This window comes from Pongo pygmaeus, chromosome 15 (assembly GCF_028885625.2).
Source record: "Pongo pygmaeus isolate AG05252 chromosome 15, NHGRI_mPonPyg2-v2.0_pri, whole genome shotgun sequence".
Classification (NCBI taxonomy): domain Eukaryota; kingdom Metazoa; phylum Chordata; class Mammalia; order Primates; family Hominidae; genus Pongo; species Pongo pygmaeus.
The window spans coordinates 62,900,772-62,924,303 of NC_072388.2; the positions used below are offsets into that span (position 1 = coordinate 62,900,772).

Consider the following 23,532-nt stretch of genomic DNA (forward strand, 5'->3'; position numbering starts at 1 on the left):
GCCTCTTCTAGGTGGAAAAGTGAATGCACAGGCTTTTTGGCAACTACTTTACTGATTCTAGGGCTGTCTTCACACTTTTTAGTGTAAAATATGTTGTTCTGACAAGTGCACACGGTCACATGATCACCAACAAAATCAAGGTTTAAGACAATTCTGTCACTCTAGAAGTTTTCCTTGTTCCTCTTTGTGGTCAGTGCCTTCCATAACCTCCAGCCCCTGGAACCATTAATCTGTTTCTGTTCTCATAGTTATTTCCATTTCCAGAATGTCATATCAATGGACTCCTTACAGTTTGTGGCCTTTTGAGTTTGCTTTTTTTTCACTAAGCATAATGCACTTGAAATTCTTGCTGCTGCTTGTATTAGTAGTTCATTTCTCTTTATTCCTGAGTAGTATTGCTTTGGGTGGGTGTAATACAGTTTGTTTATTCATTCCCAAGTTGAAGAATTGCCTGGCTTTGGGGTAAAATTATTGTCCTGATAAAAATTGTGGCCAGGAGCAGTGGCTCACGCCTGTAATCCCAGCACTTTGGGTGGCCTAGACGGGTGGATCACGAGGTCAGGAGTTCAAGACCAGCCTGGCCAAGATGGTGAAACCCTGTCTCTACTAAAAATACAAAAAAAATAGCCAGGCATGGTGATGGGTGCCTGTAATCCCAGCTACTCGGGAGGCTGAGGCAGAGAATTGCTTGAACCTAGCGGGTGGAGGTTACAGTGAGCTGAGATCATGCCACTGCACTCCAGCCTGGGTGACAGAGAGAGACTCCGTCTCAAAAAAAAAAGAGATTGTTCTCCCTCTTGTATTCCCCCTTCTCAATCACTTAGCAGCTTCACAGTGGACACCAGAGCTTGGGACTGAGGCTTGCAAATGGTAGTTTATTTTGGAAAGTGATCCCAGGGAACAGGAGTGGGAGACGAGGGGAGCTGAAACAGGAAAGGTCTGAGCTTTTATTCTTTTTACTCTTACTGGATCGTGGTTGCTACAGCTGCCCATTTCTGGTTATTATCAAGTTAAATCTGCCAATTTCTGGTGTGTAAGCACCAAGAGGTGCCCCATTAAATCCTGGATTACAGACACAGTTTTTTCAACCCTGATGCACATTGGAAACCCTAGATGTACAATTCCCCCATCGATGTAACAATTTCTTTATTTGCATGCTAGTTTCCAGCAGGGGGACACAAAATGATGCAGTGGAACACTTATCTCATTTCCTGGTGGAAGTGTAGCTATCTGGCAAAGAACCAGGACTTACAATTCAACTGAATTTAGGTTTGAGGTGATGAGAAGCACCCATTGCACACCTGGGTCTCTTGGACAGTGGCCAGTCTACATCTGCATCCATGTATTCTGGTTATTGGGTACCCAACTGGATCATATAGCCCAAACAGCAGGGCAGCTTATACCATAGCCCGACCCTGCTGCAGTGCTTTTTCCCCATGCCTCTTTTGACATTGGCAGCATTCTGATAAATGCATCTGAACAGTAATCCCAAGGATAGCATATACTGCCTCCGAGACCCCAAAAGGTCTGTTCAGTGCTGTGTCTCTTTCTTAGTGGTACAGTTATAAGATTGAACAACTTGACCTTTACCTTGGGGGAGAAGTCCCGGCATGCCCCAGGCCACAGGACCCCTGATACTGGGGCTCCTGAATTTTCACAGGCTTTGTTTCTCAGCCTCTGGCATGTCTGACTGGACATTCAGGTCCTCACCATTTCAGTTAGCATGATATCATAAACATAGATGACTGGAGTGATATCCTGTAATGTCATGATTGCAAGATCCATGACTGTGTTTGAACATGGAGCAGGAGAGTTCACCATCACTGAGGCAGGATTTGATAAATGAGTACTGCAGGCCAGGGGATTCGAGGGGAGGCACAAGAATGACCTGATTCAGGGGTCTTTGAGACTTTTTTCTACATCTTAGTTGAGTTCAGGGCTGGTAGAACTCCCAGTTTCTAGATATGTGATGTAATAGGTTATGTATTTCTGAGTTCTGTGTACACCATTATTGATAAATACTTCACTGGTTTGGTAATTCTGGCTGCTTTACCTTTGTTGTATGTCAGGGTAATGAGAATCTGCTGGACTTACTTTTTTAGCATATAGGGATTGGAAGTGAAAGAAAAGAGACCAGCAGAAAAATTTTCCATATCCAGTAGTTGCCCAGTCTCTTATACTTAGTGAAAGCAGTTTGGTGGAGCTCATGTGCTTATCTCAGGAGAAATGTTGCTTTATCCAACTGAAATCTGAAAGAGAAATACATTATTTATGAAGATATTCAACAGCATTTCCTTCAGCCCACAATAGCAGTACTCCATTTCAGTCACACATCTACATGAGCAATAGCTGGGCATTATGGGATTCTGATAGTAGAGGATTAATATTCCCAGCTATAGGAAAACAGACTAGGATATGGCACTAGGAACCCTTTAAAGAGAGAGCATACAAAAATTATGGCTACTTCAGGTCCTGAAATGTAATTGTATATTTTATTTATTTTAGTTCTTTTTGTTTTTTGAATTAGATTGAACGAGAGGCAATTATTTTAGATAATCTTCAGGAAGAACTCCCTGAAATTTCCAAAACAAAAGAGGCAGCCACCACAGAGGAACTCTCTGAGCTGCTAGACTGTTTATGCCAATATGGAGAGAACGTGGAGAAGCAGCAGCTGTTACTGACTCTACTTTTTCAGCGCATCAGAAGTATCCAGAATGTTCCTGAAAGCTCAGGGGCTGTGAAAACTGTTCCAGCATTTCAAGAAATTACTTCTATGCAAGAACGATGCAACAAGTAAGATTTATGAAAAACTATTAAGGACATGTGCTTGACAATTATGGCTCAAAATTTAGAAAATCTAAAAGTATAGAATAATGGCAAGTGATGCAATAGAATTGAGGTGAGACAACACTGATAGGTATAAAAAGGGATGGAACAGATTAGTAACTGTAATTAAGCACACATTTTCCATCCTGGTATTAATGAGGGTGAATGTCCTTCCAATTTCCTTTTTTATCATTTGTGGGTTTTTTGTTTGTTTGTTTTTGCCCTTTTTCTAGTTTAGTAATGCGTATTCATTATAGGAAATTCAGGCCGGGCGTGGTGGCACACTCCTGTAATTCCAGAACTTTGGGAGGCTGAAGCTGGCAGATCATGAGGTCAGGAGATCAAGACCATCCTGGCTAACATGGTGAAACCCCGTCTCTACTAAAAATACAAAAAGTTAGCTGGGCGAGGTTGCAGGCGCCTGAAGTCCCAGCTACTCGGGAGGCTGAGGCAGGAGAATGGCGTGAACCCAGAAGGCAGAGCTTGCAGTGAGCCGAGATCACGCCACTGCACTCCAGCCTGGGTGACAGAGCGAGATTCTGTCTCAAAAAAAAGGAAATTCAGAAAATGTGAAAATTACAAAAATTAATATAAAAATCTACCTTAATGTCACCACTCAGCAATAACCACTGCCAATCATTTTTTTCTCCTTTTTTACTATGATTTTGTTTTTAAATAAATTGAGATCAAAATACTTGTACTGTTTTGTATTCTGCTGAGCAATTTACTAGCAAATCATGTTTGCCTTCCTATGCCATTAAATGTTCTTTTAAAACGTAACTAGCTGTGGCCGGGCATGGTGGCTCACACCTGTAATCCCAGCACTTTGGGAGGCCAAGGTGGATGGATCACCTGAGGTAAGGAGTTTGAGACTGGCCTGGTCAACATGGTAAAACCCCGTCTCTACTAAAAATACAAAAAATTAGCCGGGCATGGTGGCGCATGCCTATAATCCCAGCTACTCGGGAGGCTGAGGGAGGAGAATCACTTGAACCCAAGAGGCAGAGGTTGCAGTGAGCTGAGATCATGCCATTGCACTCCAGCCTGAAAAACTCCATCTCAAAAAATAAAAATAAAAAAAGTAACTAGCTGTATAATATTCTACCATGTAGATATGCCATAATGTATTAAACCAAGCCCGTAATAAGGAATCTTTATTTTTTTTAATTTTCATAACAACACTGCAGTGAATATTCTTATGCCAGAATCTATATTTTCATCTGTGACTAATTCATTGAGAAAGATAGTGAGAAGTAGAATCACTGGGTCAAAGAATATAGTAGTTTTATGGCTAGAGGTGCTCTGAAGAAAAAGCAAACTTGTTTTTTCTCTCTACCCTTACATACCATGCAACAAAGCACTTCTGACACCATGTTGGTTATGGGGGTTCCCCACACATCAGGCAGTTCTCCAGCAGACACCAATTCATTTCTCACACTATCCACCCGGAGACAGCATCAGATCACACAGGCTGGGGGCTCAATCCATCCCACAAGAGGACCTCTACTTCAGATGCCAATCATAAGTAGTAGGTTGCTACCTATACTTCTCCTTTTTTTTTTTTGGAGACAGAGTCTTGCTCTGTCACCTAGGCTGGAGTACAATAGCATGATCTCGGCTCACTGCAACCTCGGCTTCCTGAGTTCAAGCGATTCTCCTGCCTCAGCCTCCTGAGTAGTTGGGATTACAGGCATGTGCCGCCACACCCGGCTAATTCTTTGTATTTTTAGTAGAGGAGGGGTTTCACCATGTTGCCCAGGGTGGTCTCGAACGCCTGACTTCAGGTCATCTGCCCGCCTCGGCCTCCCACAGTGCTGGGATTACAGGCGTGAGCCACTGCGCCCCACCGGTACACTTCTGGCTGATAGGGTATAAATCAAGGGATCCTTTGATACCTTTCTTGGGTTCAATTAATTTGCTAGAGTGGCTCACAGAACTCAAGAAAACACTTTACTCGTGTTTACCAGTTTATTAATAAAGGATATAATGAAGGATACAGATGAACAGCCAGATGAAAGAGGTGCCTAAGGCACGGTATAGGAAGGGGCCTGGGGCTTCCCTGCTCTCTCTAGGTGGTGGAACCCCCAGGCTTTCAGCAATCCAGAAGCTCTCTGAACCCTGTCTTTTGGGTTTTTTTATGGAGACTTCATTATGTAGTCATGATTGATTATATAATTGGCCATTGGCGATCAACTCAACCTTCAGCTTCTGTCCCCTCCTCCAGAGGTTGGGGGTGTGTGTTGGAGGTAGGGGTGGTACTGAAAGTTCCAGCCTTTTAATCACATAGTTGGTTCCCCTGGCAACCAGCCCTCATCCTGAGGCTACTCAGGATCCCACCTAGAGTTGCCTCCTTAGAACTAAAGATGCTCCTATCACTCAGGAAATTACAAAGGGCTTAGGAGCTCTGTGTCAGGAACTGGTCAAAAATCAAGTATTAGAACAAAAGACTCTCCTAGCTAGCGCTCCTATCTACAAGGGTATTAAGAGCTCTGTCTCAGGAACTACAGCAGAGATCAAGTGTATATTTATTATATCACAGTATCATAGATACTTACCAAATAACCCTCAGGAAAGATTTTACCCACTTCAGTGCCTCTTCTGATATTTGCTGCATCCATAGCAAAATGGGTCAGCTTAAGAGAAGGCCAGTGGGGTTGTCTGTCCCCAAGAGCCCACCCATGATTCCATTCACACCTCTAAGTCATTTTCATTTGAGCTCAAGGATTACATGGAGAAAAAGAGAGGACAGAAATGTCAGTTACAATGCAATGTGTGAAGAGAGAGTATTTGAGGCGAAAGATTTGGAGAGGTTTTTGATTAAGTGATAGATTTTGTACCTGTTTGTATATGTGGTACATCCATTACTGAAAATTGTTACTTTTTTTCTTAGAGGAAATAACCATCCTTTAGGAGCTATTCAGGCATTTCATTAATTGTTGCAATAAAACTGTTTCACAGAAGAGCAGGATAAAGAAACAATTATATTTTGATGTTCTCTTTTAGGCTTCTTCAGAAAGTTCAAAAAAATAAAGAATTGGTGCAGACTGAAATCCAAGAAAGACATTCCTTCACTAAAGAGATAATTGCTTTGAAGAATTTCTTTCAACAGACCACAACTTCATTCCAAAATATGGCATTCCAGGATCACCCAGAAAAGTCAGAACAATTTGAGGTAAGTGAGGAATGAATTAGTGAATGTCGCAGGTACAGGCCCACAGTCTTGTATCCAAAGTCCTTGGGGTAGAGATAACTCAGTGGCTGGGTTTGGGGGAGCGGTCTGGGGAGAGAGAGAGAAGCATAGGCAAAGGCCCTGTGGCATGGCATGGGCAGAACCAAGAGAGAAGATCAGTGTGGCTGGAGAGCAGAGAACAGAGTTGAAACAAGGCTGGAAGGTAGGCCAGTCTGGACCAAGCAGCCTTCTTTCAACTATGTTTCCAGTGTGTTTGGTGAACAAGGGCTTCAGACCACTCTTAAGTAGCATGTTAGGTTACTCCTTTAGTAGGACATGGTGCCTTGTCTCTGACAGGGGCTATGTACACCCTACAGGTCATCTGGAATCTCATTTCTTCAGAAGAATCTCCTCTTTCATTCCAGTTCAGTAGTGACAGCCCAAAAGGATGTTTGGAAGTTTATTCAAAAGTCACGTGTTGGCCGGACATGGTGGCTCACACCTATAGTCCCAGCACTTTGGGAGGCCCAGGCAGGCAGATCACTTGGGGTCAGGAGGTCAAGACCAGCCTGGCCAACATGGGGAAACCCCGTCTCTACTAAAAATACAAAAATTAGCCAGGCGCGGTAGTGTGTGCCTATAATCCCAGCTACTGGGATGCTGAGGCAGGCGAATCACTTGGACCCAGTAGGTGGTGGTTGTAGTAAGCCGAGATCGTGCCACTGCAATCCAGCCTAGCTCCATCTCAAAAAAAAAAAAAAAAAAAAGTCACATGCTGTCTAAACAGAACTTTTGGTTATTATATTGGAAAGTAAAGAAGCGGTCTTCATGGGGAGGCCTTCTAAGTGTACCTCTGAATGAAAGCCTGTACTCCTGGACTAGGTGTAGATAAAACGGGATGACACTTACTTCTTAAACCCCATCTTTGAATGGCATTGTTCTCTAACTTTCTCTCTCTAGATTTGTCCTCTGCTGAGGATTAAGAAAAGGAAAACAATGACACATTACAGAGTCATTTAAAATTGTAATCATTCTCAGTACAGTGACTCAATCCATGAACACAAATAATGCTACTGAACAGCTACTGTAAAAACAAACAAACAACAAAAAAGCCACCGTCAAGTCAAGAAGTATTTTTCCACTTGATCTTTGGGAAACTTTCCCAAACAAATGAGTTTCTCCTTTATAATTACTGCAGGAGAAGGTAGATCAGATTTGGTTTCTAGGCCACAACCAATAGACTATTTGTTCAGGTTTCTTTTATCTCCTAAAAACCTACATTCTTTGTGTGGAACTGGAACCCTCCCTTTTGAAAGAAGTTGAGCTCTGCAGGGCTGTCTAATTACATGAAAGTAGACACTTCTGCTCTAAGCGTGGGGCTTTTAGTGGCCTTGAATCATTGTGATGATAATGGAGGAAGAAGTAGAAATAGCAACACGTTAAAACAACAACAAAAAACTTCTTTGAAACTTTCTTTTTTTTTTTTTGCTGCTTGCAGCTTTTTAGATCAGGACTGCAAAGGAGATACAATTAAATCCTAAAGGTACTTTAGAAGCAGGGGGTGTTGTAATGTCTTTTCTAGATAATGGTGTGACACTATGAAGAGATATCAAGTTTAATTCTTACAAATTAGAAAGCATCATCTGACTAAACTGAGTATCTCTCGGGCTTAATCAGCTTGTATCACTAGTGGGGTTTTGTCATGCAAACTGCACTCCTTTAAATCATAAGGATGTGCTAGAAGGCTGCTTTCACTTTTTAGAGTTAAACTTTTCCCCCAATCTTGTGAGTATTGCAGCTCTCTTAATGTTTTTAGGAACTTCAAAGCATCCTTAAGAAAGGAAAACTAACTTTTGAGAATATTATGGAAAAACTGCGAATCAAGTATTCTGAAATGTACACCATAGTCCCTGCAGAGATTGAATCCCAGGTGGAAGAATGCAGAAAAGCTTTAGAAGACATAGATGAGAAGGTAATAATAATGTCTGTACTACTGTTATTAGCTGAATGACTATCAAGAGGAAAATATCATTTAATGTCAAATTCCATTTGCCAAGATTTCAGCTATGACTGCTTTTAAGAGTTAAGTGACCATCGTTGTCTATTGAATGCTAAGATAAAAATGCTCTAAATATGTGACATAAGATAACAGAATTAGATGATTTATATGTATTTAATTGTCAAAATGCTTATTCTTCTCTTGCATTTTATAATACAGTTATATAATATTTTTTACTGGTTTTGTTTGCTTTTGTACAACCACTGTACAAGCACTTGAACATTTTGGACATTAATACTTTGCTTTAAAATACATTCTTTGAAACATTTTGACATTACAACTAAGGCAATAAGAATACAAATTTCACAACTCACTAGGAATAGCACTTAGTATGTAGTGTCTGTCTAATGATGATGTTAACAGAATTCTCATGAAAAGTACCTGAGCAAATCTTTATACCTGAAAGTGCAGATTTGAAGAAAAGGTGGAAAATATTTTATAATACTAGAAACGTAGGAGCTTAGCAAGATATTTTGATTAGATTGTAAAAGACAGCCCATATCAAACAGAAGAAAATTCTGTTTGGTCTGGTATCCACAGAAGGATTTTTTTTTTTTTTTCCTAGAATACTTACAACTTGATAAATAAAATAGATCTTAAACACAAAAAATTCAGATTTCAAACTTAGTTGCTAGAATATGTCATTAATTCTATGACAGATTTCTCAAGAAAATCTCATGTAAAAAACATGTAAACTCTTAATGTATATTTGATAACAAATCTTTTTTAGTTAACACACAAGAAAATCTATTTCGTACTTTCTCTAGGATCTCGTTACTATTGATTTTATTTTAGGAAAATACTAAATGTTTTGAGAGAAACTAAATGTTATTCTCATGAATACTTATGAAAATCCCTAGCAGAGTAAATTAATAATCAAAATCAGTCGTTCAAATTCAAGGTAGAAAATTTCTGCTGTGACCCTCTATATTTGTAACAAACAGCAACTAATTTTTATTGTGTGATGCAGCTAAAGGAAGTTCAAAGATCCCGGGGACAGACATAGTAACATTGTGTATAATTCAAATGGCTACATATGTTTCCTAAATCATGATCTGTCCTAATGTAACTAAATGGTATACATTTCTGCCAGGAGAATAAATGCTCAAAATATCAGAAAACTTTTCTTGTGGTAATTTGTGACACAGCCAGCCATGAAAAACTAATATGGAACCAAAGTGGGATTTTTTTTTCTAGTAATATTGACTGCAGTATGGTCTGGGGAATAAAGACACGATATAAAAGTATCAATGGCCTGATATTGTGAATAGAGCCTGGGACTCAATCTAGGGACTTGGGGGGCTTCTTGGGACAAGTTCAGCTACTTCCTTGACATATGACTGTAGCAAGTCATTTAGTCTGTGTTACAGTTTCAGCATCTGTATACTGTCTGCATAGGATGATTTTAGTCTCAATGGTTACACAGATAGAGTTTTTTTTTAATTTACAAAACAAAGGATTATACAAAAGCATAAAGTATTACTTGGTTATTTAGTAGCTGCTTGGAGAAAGCCTTATCAAATAGCAAAACAAGAACACACACCAGTCAGGTATTTGGAAAGTGATACATTCAGCATTCATTTATTATCTTTCCTAGCTCAAGGGTTTTTTTTTGTTTCTTTTTAAGAGAATCATTTAGATTAAAAAAAAAATTACACTGTTCAGTAGCTAAGTTTCTGATGGCTGGGAAAACATCTACAAATGGTTACACAGAGAATAATTAAGCTCTGTGCATCCTCAAGAAATAGCTACTTTTAGAAGGTTGTTTCACCCAAATGAATACTATGATTGGAATTACTTTTTTTTTTAAAAAGTCAGCTTGAGAGTAAGTTTGGCTTTATTGAAAACAGATCTATGCAGAGAATTTTCTCATAAAATGGAAAGATTGTATAAAAATCATTTATCCCCCAGGAATTCTTTTATATCATTTGATCCATATGGGGATGTTTCACACAATCCACTCAGTAGTTTTGCCCAACACAACATGTATCTGTAATACATGTTAGATTACATTAAACCAATTTTTATTTTATTTAAGATGAGATTTAAAAGGTGAAGTAAACACATCTGCCATTTATTAGTCTTCCTATCCACCTTCTCATTAATGCATTTGCCAGAATTTCTTCCCCCAGCCCTTAAAAGATTTTTACAAGTTAAAACAGTGACTACCACTTTTGTTGTTCGAACCTATGAATAAAGTGCAGACAACCTCTCTAAGCCAAATGCGTCTTTCTCTCTTTCACAGATTAGCAATGAAGTCTTAAAAAGCTCACCGTCATATGCAATGAGGAGAAAAATAGAAGAAATTAACAATGGGCTTCATAATGTTGAAAAGATGTTGCAGCAGAAAAGCAAAAATATTGAGAAAGCGCAAGAAATTCAAAAGGTAAAATCCTCCTTTAACTCCCTTCAGCATTTGGTATTTCTGACCCACTCCTGCCTTGTTCATCAGTCACCAGAAGGTGAGTTCTTTGAACTAATCTGAAGCCCAGAAATCGTAAACCAAATCCACAGGGGCATCACCTAGAGAGGCTTGATAGGGAAAGTTGCATTTAAAAATTATTCTCTTGGCCAGGTGCAGTGACCCACACCTGTAATCCTAGCACTTCGGGAGGCCAAGGCGGGACGATCACTTGAGCCTGGGAGTTTGAGACCAGCCTGGCCAACATGGCAAAACCCCATCTCTACTAAAAATACAAAAATTAGCTGGGCGTGGTGGCACAAGACTGCAATTCTAGCTACTCGGGAGGCTGAGACACGAAAATCACTTGAATCCAGGAGACGGAGGTTGCAGTGAGCCGAGATCATGTCACTGCACTCCAGCATAGGTGACAGAGTGAGACTGTCTCAAAAAAAAAAATTCTGTTTTTCCATGGTGGACATATGCCCAAACTTCTGAGAGCCTGTGATTGTGAACTAGCATTTTCAAAAGTAAAGGAAAGTAAGGATCTTATCTTGGGGATACTGATACTAAAAATCATTCAATAGAACATGAAAAATATTAAAGCTCTTTTTTAGACTGCAAAGTTTAAATAAAAATAAAAATTCCAAATTTATTTCCCTTGTAAAATGTCTTATAAAATAAAATCTTAGGCAAAACTGTACATAAACACTATTCTACTTCTCAATTCGCAAGTAAACTCCAGCATAGGGAAAGGATTCTTGTTCTAATCTATGTCTTAAGGAAATGTTTTAATAATTTGGGGCTTTTAATATAGGTCAGAATATGGCTCACTATTGGACAAATCTTAAGCAGAGGAACCTAATTTAACAAGTTAGATTTTCCTAGTCCTCAAGATAGGGAAAAAAATGTTCTTAAGCAAGCATTAAGAATTGAATATTTTACCTTTGAAATTTTCCTCTGCCCAGCGAAGTTCAGATTTGAATCCAACCTATTGGTTTCTTGAGTCAAAAGCAGTTGCTCCTAATACATGTTTCTAGAGCTTTCTGCCTCTGCATTCATCCCAAGTCGGCAGATAATTTTCTTTTCTTTTTTTAAATTTTTGAGATAGGGTCTCACCCTGTCACCCAAGCTGGAGTGCAGTGGTGTGATCAAAACTCACTTCAGCCTTGACCTCCCTGGCTCAATCGATCCTCCCACCTCAGTCTCCCAAGTAGCTGAGACTGCAGGTGTGCACCACCACACCTGGCTAATTTTTGTAGAGACGGTGTCTCCCTGTGTTGTTCAGGCTGGTCTTGAACTCCTGGGCTCAAGCAGCCCACACACCTTGGCCTCCAAAATTGTGTGAGCCACTGCACCCAGCCCAGATATTTTTCTTTGTTTTATTTTTTCACTTGAATTTATTTTGTAGATTAAGAGAGTGTGTGTGTGTGTGTGTGTGTGCGCGTGTGCACGTGTGTGTGTATAAACTAGTGTAAATAGGTTCAAGTATTTCCCCAAGCCCTTTTTAAACAGAATGTTTTGCTCGTCACTCTTGAGAGATGAGGGCTATATTGACCTTGTTTGTGTCAGTCATCTCTAGAAATGTCCAGGTCTTTCTGTTCCCCTACAGCTAATTTATAGTGAAATGAATACAGTTATAGTTAGGAGAGCTCAGGAAAAGTGTTTTTCAGTTTAGATCACAAATTGCTGGGTATAAATTAACAACTATTTGTGTGATGTTGTTTCTGTGATGTTTTAGTAGCATTTATAAATGTAAATACTGTGTGAAAAGCAGGCATTTACTCCATAAACTATGACCTGTTCATTCAAGTTGACTTACGATTTCCTTCTCCAGAAAATGTGGGACGAGTTAGATCTATGGCATTCCAAACTAAATGAGCTGGATTCTGAAGTTCAGGACATTGTTGAACAGGACCCAGGACAGGCTCAAGAATGGATGGATAACTTGATGATTCCTTTCCAGCAGTATCAGCAAGTATCACAGAGAGCAGAGTCTAGAACCTCACAGTTGAATAAGGTATGGCTGTGACTCAGAATAGCTTCATATCATGTGGTGGTATTGAGATGGTGTTAAAGCAAAACAATATATTCAGAAACAGTCAGTTTCTCTTGAATTATCAGTTTTGGACTTGAAGCTCGGGCCATGGTAGGCTCTTGTGGGCTCTGAGGAGACAGATTTCAATGCTAGTGCAGGCAGGAAGTCTGACTGGGCAGACGGAATCAAGAATCCAGAAGCTGACCACAGCAAGAGCCAGGCAGACTGTTGGGAAGTCCAGGCTCCCCAACAGGTGGATAAGGACCAGTAATGGGAATTTAGGGCAGGTGATCTCAGGAGTCTAGTGAGGGAGACAACAATGAGAAAGACTGTCATTCGGGGACAAGCTACCCTCTCTACCCTCCTTCCAAATAGGAGCTGTGGTTGGCTGAGTTGTTTGTGATTTAGCAAGAGTGAGGCAGCATCCTAGTCTTAGAAGAACTGTAGGGCAAGGTCCTGAACAGGAGGACAAAGTACAGCCCAGTTTTTAAAATGAAGCATAAAATGAGAACCATAATAGTTGCAAGGCTAACCCAGAACTTTGCTGAGGCCCATAACGTTGGAGTAGAACTGCTTAAATCCTTTCCACCTATGGTCAGAGTTAGTCTTAAAAGTCAGAAGTATCATAGCCTAGAGCAGGTAAATAAGTAGCCCCAGCCATGGGGAGCAGACATCTGCAAGGCCTGACACACCCCTGACTAACAGCAATTGACTCTTCATCTAGGAGTCATTCAGCTCCAGTAAAAGGCATCTGACTAAGTTTGGTACTGCATCTCTTTCCCAGGCCACAGTTAAGATGGAGGAATATAGTGACCTTCTGAAGAGCACTGAGGCTTGGATAGAAAATACCAGTCATTTGCTGGCCAATCCTGCTGACTATGACTCTTCGAGGACACTGAGTCACCATGCTAGCACTCTGCAGGTAAGTGTTCTTCCAGGTTTTCTGCCACTCATAGCATCTACGTAAAGATTCGTGGCTTAGCTGATTGTCTTGGTGCTTTTTTCCTCCTTTCCTGAAATACAACCTTACCGCTAACCATGTCAGTGGCAGAAGGAAGCTTGAGAGAGTGGCAAGCGCTAGACATGGATTTTGGAGAGCAGGATTCAGCTCTTACTGTCCTGATAACTACTTTATGACTTTTTGGATAATTTAGTATATCTTCTATGGACCTCAGTTTCTCCCCATGAAATAAGAATGTGGGCGGATCACGAGGTCAGGAGATCGAGACCATCGTGGCTAACATGGTGAAACCCTGTCTCTACTAAAAATACAAAAAAATTAGCCGGCGCTGTGGCGGGCGCCTGTAGTCCCCAGCCACTTGGGAGGCTGAGGCAGGAGAATGGCGTGAACCTGGGAGACGGAGCTTGCAGTGAGCCGAGATCATGCCACTGCACTCCAGCCTGGGTTACACAGTGAGACTCCGTCTCAAAAAAAAAAAAAAAAAAAAAGAGAATGTGCAGAGGATAGTGCTAATGGTTTTGGTTAGAATTCTAAGATGCCCCCCAGTATTCCCATCCTCTGGTGTATATGACCTGAAAGAATAACACTTGAATGTGGGCAGGAATATGAATATGATGGGATAGTCCCTTCATTGACTAGGTTACGTTATATGATTAAGGTAATGGGGTGGTCACTCCCATGAATACTTGATTAACGTGATTATAAGACTCTCTAATATGGGATTTTGGGATTTGGAATGCTCCACCGGTAAGTATAATACTTACATTCCAAAATTTGAAAAAGTCCAAAATCTGAAACGCTTCTGGTCTCAAGTATTTCAGATAAGGGCTACTCAGCCTGTAGCAGAGTGTAGAGAGATTCTTCTTGAGAAAGCGGCTATATTGCCAGAGGGCCATGGAGCTAGGGCCCAAAGGCTTTTTCTAGGAGCTGAGAGTCAATGAGAGCCAGCAAGGAAACGGGGAACCCAGTCCTACAGCTGAATTTTGCCAACAACCTGAATGATCTTGAAAGAGAACCCCAAGCTCCAGATGGCACCAGACTGCATCCTTGTGGCTCCCTGTACAGAGGACTCACCTCACCTATGCCTGGACTCCTTACCCTTGGACACTGTGAGATAACTTTGTTTTGTTTTAAGCCATTAAGTTTGTGGTAATTAGTTACAGAGCGATAGAAAACGAACCCATGGTTCCTTCCACTTCTAACACACCATGATTCCAAATTTCCTGTCCTTCCTGGTACTCCACACATGCCGCATGTGTCCATGCTGGCTTACAAAGTCAAAACAAACGAAAGTGTTTCCCCACTTGAGGCCTCGGCTGCAAAACATCTTCCGGATGCTGAGTACTAGGGAAGTTGCATTGCGCAGGTGTGTTTCCCTTCTCTTATTCTGCCATGAGAAGGAATCCCTTAGAGAAAAGCTTATTTGGTAACAGTGTTTACAGAATCAGACTTCAAAGGTGATTCAGCTCCTTTTTCTATCTTTAGAATGGCACAGTGTGTTCCTAAGTGAGCTGCTGACCTCAGACCTCTCTGACATTTGAGAATTGTTGGCGTATTTTTTTCTTATGGTAACAGTTGTAAAGATGCTGCATTTCTACCCATTTTTTTTTCTTTTCTTCCCCTTGCTTGTGATTTTTTTTGCCTTCCCCCACTTGGATTAACTTTCCACATCCCCAAAGTTTGGCATTTTTAAACTTTTTATCACCTCCCTGATTCACTATTTTTGAGGACTTTGCCAAGACAAAAGAGGAATGATGCTTTTTTTTTCCTTCAAATGCTTATTATGAGTTAAAAAAAAAAAACATACAAAAGTGAGCTCAGGCAAAAGCAGCTGGGATTCTGCTACCTTCTACTGATACAAATGTAAAAATGTAAAAGCATCTCTCAAACTTCAGGACATTCTAAATTGCTAGACTTTCTTTCTGAGCTAGAACTGAGTAAAGGAAGTAGGGACAAGGAAGGTGTGGGTTTATTTCTGTGTGTCCCGATGTGTCCTAATCTCCTCCTGGGAATTAAGTCCCAAATAACTAGTCCTATGTGAAATCCTCATTTGTCCAATAATTCTACTTTTTAGGATGCCCTTTTCCATTTTCTAGCATATTCAGGTATTAGTTTTTAAATTGACTTTTAAAGAAGTGTCAGAACTCTCAGCTAAGCTTCCACCTGGATTGCATTTGTTAAAACAGGTCTTTGTAACCTAAAGATAATTCCACAAATACTACTGTTATAAGAATAACTGAAACGTAAATTCATAAAATGACATTATAAAAATAGAATACTAATTTTTTTTTTTTTTTTTGAGATGGAGTTTCACTCTTTTTGCCCAGGCTGGAGTGCAATGGCGCGATCTCGGCTCACCGCAACCTCCGCCTCCCAGGTTCAAGTGATTCTCCTGCCTCAGCTTCCCCAGTAGCTGAGATTACAGGCGCGTGCCACCATGCCGACCTTATTTTGTATTTTTAGTAGAGACAGGATTTCACCATGTTGGCCAGGCTGGTCTTGAACTCCTGACCTCAGCTGATCTGCCCGCCTCGACCTCCCAAAGTGCTGGGAGTACAGGCGTGAGCCACCACACCCGGCCTGTTTTTTAAATCAACTTTATTGAGGTATAATTTACATACAGTAAAAATATTAATACACCTATTTTAAGTATGCAGTTAGGTGAGCTTTGATAAAAGTGCAGTTGTATAACCACCATCGCCATCAATATGAGGAACATCTCCATCTCCCAAGACGTTTCCTTCTGCCTCTTTGCAGTCAATCCCCTTTCAGCCGTCTTCAACCCTAGGTGATCATTCACTGTTTCCTATTACTATAGTTTACCTTTTCTAGAATATCATATGGGGGGAATCAAACAGTATATAGTCTTTCGTGGCTCACTTGTTTCACTTAACATAATGCCTTTGAGATTCATCCAGGTTGTTACACTTAATGCATAGTTAATTATTTGATTGCCAAGTAGTGTTCCAGTTTTGGAAATAAGTTTGGAAATGAGTAGTTTGTTTATCTACCAGTTAATAGATATTTGGGTTGCTTCCAGTTTTGAGCCATATATTAGCTATTGTTGTGTAACAGATTACTCCATAAGTTAGCAGCTTGAAACAACAAACTTATTATCACAGGAGTCCGCCGGCACGGCTTAGCTAAGTATCTCTGGCTCAAGGTCTCTCATGAGAATGCGGTCAAGGTGTCGATAAAGGCTGCATGCTCATCTGAAGGCTCGACTTGCGTGAGGGAGGAGGTGGGATCTGCTTCCAAGCTCATTCCCGTGGCTGTTGACAGGCCTCAAAAGATCTGCTTCTACTCACAGACACGTGGGCTCCTCCAGGAGTCTGCCTCACACCATGGCAGCTGGCTTCCCTCAGCATAAACAATCTCCAAGAGAGTGAGAGAGAGCTCTCAAGACAGAAGCCACATTTTTTTTTTCTTTTAGAGACAGGGTCTTGCTCTGTCACCCAGGCTGGAGTGCAGTAGCACAATGTCGGCTCACTGCAGCCTCCACCTTCTGAGTTCAAATGTTCCTCCCACCTTAGCCTCCCAGGTAGCTGGAACTACAGGCGCACATAACCATGCCTGGCTAATTTTTAAATGTTTGTAAAAAGGTTCTCACTTTGTTGCCCAGGCTGGGCCACAGTCTTTGTAATCTAACCTTGAAAGTGACATCTCATCATTTCTGCCACATTTTATTAGAATTAAATTAGTAAGTCTGGCCTGCATTCAAGGAAGCTGATATAAGGGTATGAATACCAGGAGGTAGGGGTCATTCAGGGCTACCTTAGAGGCTGCTACCATAGGCTATTATGAGCAAAGCTGCTGTGAATATTTATATATAAATCTTTGTGTAGACAGATGTTTTCATTTTATTTCAATGAATAAATACCTAAAAGTAGGACCTCTGACTTTTACGATGTTTAAATAAATAATAAACTGAGAAATTGTTTTCCAAAATAGCTGTATCATTTTTCATTCCCACCAGCAACATGAGTTCTAATTGCTTCATATTTTCAACAGCACTTAATATTGTCTGCCTTTTAAATTTTAGCCATTTTAGTGACTTGCAGTGGTATTTCATTGTGGTTTAAACGGGTTTTCTCTAATAATTTTGAGCATTTATTTATGTCTTTATTGGTCATTTGTACACTTCCTTTGTGAAGTATTTGTTCAATTTTTTTTGCCCATGTAAAAAGTTGCATTGTCTTCTTGTTGAGTTGTAAGTTTTTTGTAAAATATTCTGAAACCTATTCTTTTGACATATATGTCATTTACAAATATTTTCTTCCAGTCTGTGGCTTGTCTTTTCATTCTTTTAACACTGTCTTTCAGAGAGCAAATGTTATTAATTTGATGAGGTCCAATGTATCGATATTTTCTTTTATGGATTATTCTTTTGTGTTACATTCTAAGAAATCCTTACCTAACCCGGGGTTACAAAGATTTCTTCCTGTGTTTTCTTCCAGTAACTTGATAGTTTTAACTCTTACTCTCTTAGGTCTATGATTCATTTCATGTTAATTGTTGCATAAGGTGTGATTGAAGGATCAAAGTTCTTTTTTTCCATGGGGATATCCAATTGTTTCTGCATCATTTATTGATAAGAATCACCATTAAATTACTTTAGCACTTTGTTGGAAATCAATTGACCTTATACATGTGCATCTATTTCTGGGCTCTCCCTTATGTTCAATAAATTTATATGTCTATACTTTCACCAATATGACAGTCTTCATTACTATAGCTTTACAGTAAGTCTTGAAATCAGGTAGCATCAATTCTACAACTTTGTCCTTTTTCAGATGTGTTTTGGCTAAATCAAGGCCTTTGTATTTCCATATAAATCTTAGAATCTGCTTGTGAATTTCTAAATAAAGGTCTGTGGGAATTTTGGGTGGGATTGCATTAAATTTGTAGATCAATTTGGAAGAGAATTAACATCTCAACCATAGTGACTATTCAATCCAGGAACATGATGTATCTCTTTATTTCTCCAGGGATTTAATTTCTCTCAACAATGTTTTGTGATTTTCAGTATGCAGGTCTTTTTGTTTGTTTGTTTGTTTGTTTGTTTTTTGAGATGGTGTCTCGCTGTGTCACCCAGGCTGGAGTGCAGTGGTGCGATAATGGCTCACTGCAACCTCCGCCTTGTGGGTTCAAGCGATTCTCCTGCCTCAGCCTCCTGAGTAGCTAGGATTACAGGCTCCCGCCACCACACCTGGCTAATTTTTGTATTTTTAGTAGAGACAGGGTTTCGCCATGTTGGCCAGGCTGGTCTCGAACTCCTGACCTCAGGTGATCCACCCACCTCGGCCTCCCAAAGTGCTGGAATTATAGGCATGAGCCACCGCACCCAGCCCAGTATACATTTCTTACATGTATATTGTTAAATTTATTCCTAAGTATTTTGTGGTTTTTGATGCTGTTGTCAATGATAATTGGTTAAAAAAAAAAAAAAAGAAAGCATTGGTTTTAAGTTTTGCTGTCCTAAAAGTTTTCTCCTATAAGGATTTTGAATAAGATTAATATAAAATTCTGAATAACCCGCTTAGTTTTAGTGACTTGTGACTGAAATTCTAGTTGTGTAAGTGAATGTTCTTTCTCCTATCCGTTATTTTTTATGGAATTACCTGAAGAGTACATTATCAAGCTGAACATTTTCATTAGGTGGCTGAGCTATTTTGACATCTTAAATTTGAAAGTTATTACATGTATGAAAGGGCTTATTATGTATAATAAAAGACACTTCTGTCTCCGCTATTATTAAAGGATTCCAAGGGTTTTAGAAGTGGACGAAGACCAAATATATATGTTTCTTATTATGTTACAGTTATACGGGTAGATACTCTGAAGTCTTTCACTGTCATTGACAATAGAGGGTGTTCTGTTTTCATTATCGAACTAGAAATGACTAGTTTAAAATGTTGAGACAACTTTCAATTTTCTCTGATTTAAATTTTAATCAACTTATATCAGGATCTTGATGTCTCTCTCTATTTTTCCCATTCTGTGTTTATCTAGATGGCTTTGGAAGATTCAGAACAGAAGCACAATCTTTTACATTCAATCTTTATGGATCTAGAAGACCTGTCAATAATTTTTGAAACAGATGAATTAACACAATCCATACAAGAGTTAAGTAATCAAGTAACAGCTTTACAACAAAAAATAATGGAAAGCCTTCCACAGATTCAGCGAATGGCTGATGTAAGTTTGCACCATTCATTTAATCATTCAGGATTAAATTAGAGGCTGGGCAATGGTGACTCATGCCTATAATTCCAGCACTTTGGGAGGCCAAGGCGGGTGGATCACTTGAGGTCAGGAGTTCAAGATGAGCCTGGCCAACATGGTGAAACCCCGTCTCTACTAAAAATACAAAATTTAGCTGGGCATCATGGTGCACACCTGTAATCCCAGCAACTTGGAAGGCTGAGGCAGGAGACTCGCTTGAACCTGAGAGGCAGAGGTTGCAGTGAGCCAAGATTGCGCCACTGCACTCCAGCCTGGGTGACAGAGCAGGATTCTGTCAAATAAATAAATAAATAAATTAGAGTTATACTACTAACAAAGCACTATACAACTAATCAATGTGAAGACACATTGATCTGGTAAAATGTCATGTATGTTCTCATTTGTGGAATTATATTTTACTTTACTTTGCAGCCTGTAGTGTAACTATAACAAACTATAACAAAAAGCATCTCCCCATTTTCAATCCAGAAGTGGTCTGTTTTAAAGAGTAAAGAGTCCTGATAAAATAAGTTCAGTGTTTTCTCTTTGTCAAAGAGAAGTACTACTGATTTTTAAATGCTGGATAGGAAAGAGGGAATTAAAAGAGACAGTTCTGGCTGGGCACGGTGCCCAGCACGGTGGCTCATGCCTGTAATCCCAGCATTTACGGAGGCAGAGGCAGGAGGATAGTGTGAGCACAGGAGTTTGAGACCTGCCTGGGCACTACGGTAAGACCCCCTTCTCCACAAAAAGGAATCAAAAACAAGTGTAAAACAGGTAGTCCCAAGTCTTTATTTACCAATAGCAAATATTTATTGAGGGGTTGTTATTTGCCAGCCTCTGGATTTTTATTTTGGCTTGAAACATCGGAAGCATATATTTAAAGACAGAGTCACATAGTAGAGGCAATTACAATTCTTCATTATTTACATTTGTTACTCAGTTACATTCCCTACACCACACTCGTGTATCTTCAGGGAATAATGAATGTTAAAGTAATTATTTTTGGTTACTGAAGCTCATTTCAAAATTTTTAAATGCTTCTATAATGTTTGATGAAAATTACCCTAAAATACATTGTATAATTCTATATACCTTCTTAAATAGTAGGTGCACAGAATAATGTCCATGTAATTTAACTTTTCCTCATAATTTGAAGATATCACTATAAACAGCTGTTGTACATACTGCTTCATTTTCTTGTAAAGTTTTGTTGGTCCCTGGCCAGGCACGATGGCTCACACCTGTAATCCCAGCACTTTGGGAGGCTGAGGCGGGTGGATCACCTGCAGTCAGGAGTTAGAGACCAGCCTGGCCAACATGGCGAAACTCTGTCTCTACTAAAAATATAAAAATTAACTGGGCATGGTGGCACGTGCCTGTAATCCCAGCTATTCAGGAGGCTGAAGCAGGGTAATCACTTGAACCTGGGAGGCGGAGGTTACAGTGAGCAGAGATAATGACATTGCACTCCAGCCTGGGCGACAAGAGCGAAACTCCATCTCAGAAAAAAAAAAGGAAAGAAAATGGTGAACATTATTTATTTATCTATAGTGCTTGGTTAGTTTTTCAGAGGTATAGATGGCAGACATTATTTGGCTAAATAAGAGAATAGAATTAATGCCAATAAACTGTTTTATAGATGATTAATATACAATATATATTGCATCAATGTGTTCTTCTGAAATTCTAGGATGTGGTTGCTATTGAATCTGAAGTAAAATCAATGGAAAAAAGAGTTTCAAAAATTAAAGCTATCCTATTATCAAAAGAAATATTTGATTTTTCACCTGAAGAACATCTCAAACATGGGGAGGTAAGCATAGATTATTATTTAAAGTATTTTCTTATGATACTTATTATGTCTTTTTCAAAATATAATATAATGTGATTAAAAAAAGCATTTAGTCTTACGAGAGTAATAGCAAAATAAGGTTGGGAAAATGATGGGAATAACTATAACCGTATATTTAAATCATAGTTGTAGTACCACCTATGTAAAGATAATTTTCCTATAGGTTATTTTTTCATTTAAATCAAACTCAAGGGCTTGAGCACCTAATTCAGGCTGAACTGGGTTCCAGCCCCAGCTAGACTGCTCACTGGCTGCATGACTGAGTAATTAATGGTTTTTGGATTCTCTTTCATATCCGTGCACTGGTACTGAGGAGATTACATTGGCCAATTGTAATGTAAATAGAGCCCCTGACAGAGGAGCTGGGACATGACTAAACATCAAGCAAATGTTGATCCCCTGCTCAGCCTAGTGATTGAGAGCATGTGGTTTAGGACCAGGGAGGCCTGGATTCTGTTCCCAGCTCTGCCTCTTACAGACTAAGCTTACCTGGATCTTCTAACTTCTGTGAACCCAATTTCCTCAACTGTGAAATGTAGGTTAGGATACTTACCTCTCGAGGGGTTGTGAGGATTAAATGAAATGATATTATATGAAATATGACTTAGTACGGTGAGTAATCTCTTCTAATGTATTGGTTACATAAATCCAGATTTCTATGGATCAGATGTTATTAAAGCAAAATATAATTATACTCCTGGGACTCATGCAGGACAGTTCTGTTCAAGTCAATAAGCACTTTTGAGGGCCTACTATATGGGAAGCCCTATTCTAGGTGTAGTTGCTACGAAAGTGAGAGGCAGTACCCGCCCTTACAGTGCTCACTGCCTAGTGACAATATACACAGCAGAATGCCAGTTCTACGCAGAAAGCGGAGGGAGAAAAGGAAGAAAACGTTGTCCAAATGCGTAATTTAGTATTGGTAGGTTACTCTTGCCCCAGTTATTCTTTCCTGAGACTTTCAACTCCTGGATCATGAGTGATATAATAGTTCTTTTCAATCTGAGCTAAGAAATTATTTTAAAAATGCAAACTATAAAAACTATACCGTATTTTAATTTTGAATAATTAAATTTAACAGGGGCCATTGTCTTTTCATTTCTGTAACATGCTCCTCTTATATAATTAAGGTCATACTTGAAAATATACGTCCCATGAAGAAAACCATTGCTGAGATACTGTCTTACCAAGTGGAACTGAGGTTGCCCCAAACAGGAATGAAACCTCTGCCTGTGTTTCAGCGGACAAATCAGCTTTTACAAGATATAAAACTATTGGAAAATGTGACTCAAGAACAAAATGAGTTATTAAAGGTAAGCAGTTTCTGATGACAGCCAACTTACTGGGTGAAAATGTTCACCAAAAGCTGGTTTGGTTTTCACTTCTAATTGAAATTCATTATTATCCTGTTATTGTAGGAGGTGGCATTTGATATAAAAGCATATCTTCATGCTCAAATGGAGCTAAGGTTATTTTTCTCAGTTCTTATCCTTTAAGACATTAAAGCATAGTTGTGGTCTATTTAATTTCATTCCACAGTTGTTAAAGACCTACATGGGCAAAATGCTGTGGGAAGAGAGTCAAACCTGAACAAGGCATTTGCAGCCTCTGAGGCCAACAGATCTGTAAAGTAATCATCACCATAGTAATCTCTGTGTTCATCTCAGTCACTCTCCTATTGATTTTCTCATTACCAAACGTGTGATGTAGGTAGAGTAGGCACTTTATCATCTTTGTTTTTACAGATAAGGAAATTGGCATCAGGGGTAAGTGACCTGCTGAAAGACCACAGAGTTAACTTGTGTAGAGGTTAATTTATGTACACAGGGAACAAGAATTTGAGTTTCTAAACTCCAGGTGTCATTTCTGCATATTGAGGGCTGATATTTTTCATCTTCTCCCCAGAGGGGTTTTGTGTTGTGGTGGTGGTGGTGGTGGTGGTTGGGTTTTGTTAAATCACTACTCTCCATCAGGAATCATCATAAGTTAGGAATAATC

The 23,532-nt window shown here is 39.6% G+C and overlaps 1 protein-coding gene across 10 annotated transcripts in view; it reads left to right on the forward strand.

The window, feature by feature from the left end:
• SYNE2 (spectrin repeat containing nuclear envelope protein 2) overlaps positions 1-23,532 on the forward strand; it is a 433,601-nt gene that overhangs the window by 279,066 nt on the left and 131,003 nt on the right. For all 10 annotated transcript variants that reach the window (XM_054449822.2, XM_054449816.2, XM_054449824.2 and 7 more), the window contains 9 exons: positions 2,528-2,793; positions 5,830-5,998; positions 7,812-7,967; positions 10,300-10,440; positions 12,293-12,475; positions 13,278-13,415; positions 19,467-19,652; positions 21,373-21,495; positions 22,665-22,847. In XM_054449822.2, the coding sequence (XP_054305797.1) occupies positions 2,528-2,793; positions 5,830-5,998; positions 7,812-7,967; positions 10,300-10,440; positions 12,293-12,475; positions 13,278-13,415; positions 19,467-19,652; positions 21,373-21,495; positions 22,665-22,847 (1,545 nt within the window). The remainder of the gene's footprint in view (positions 1-2,527; positions 2,794-5,829; positions 5,999-7,811; positions 7,968-10,299; positions 10,441-12,292; positions 12,476-13,277; positions 13,416-19,466; positions 19,653-21,372; positions 21,496-22,664; positions 22,848-23,532) is intronic.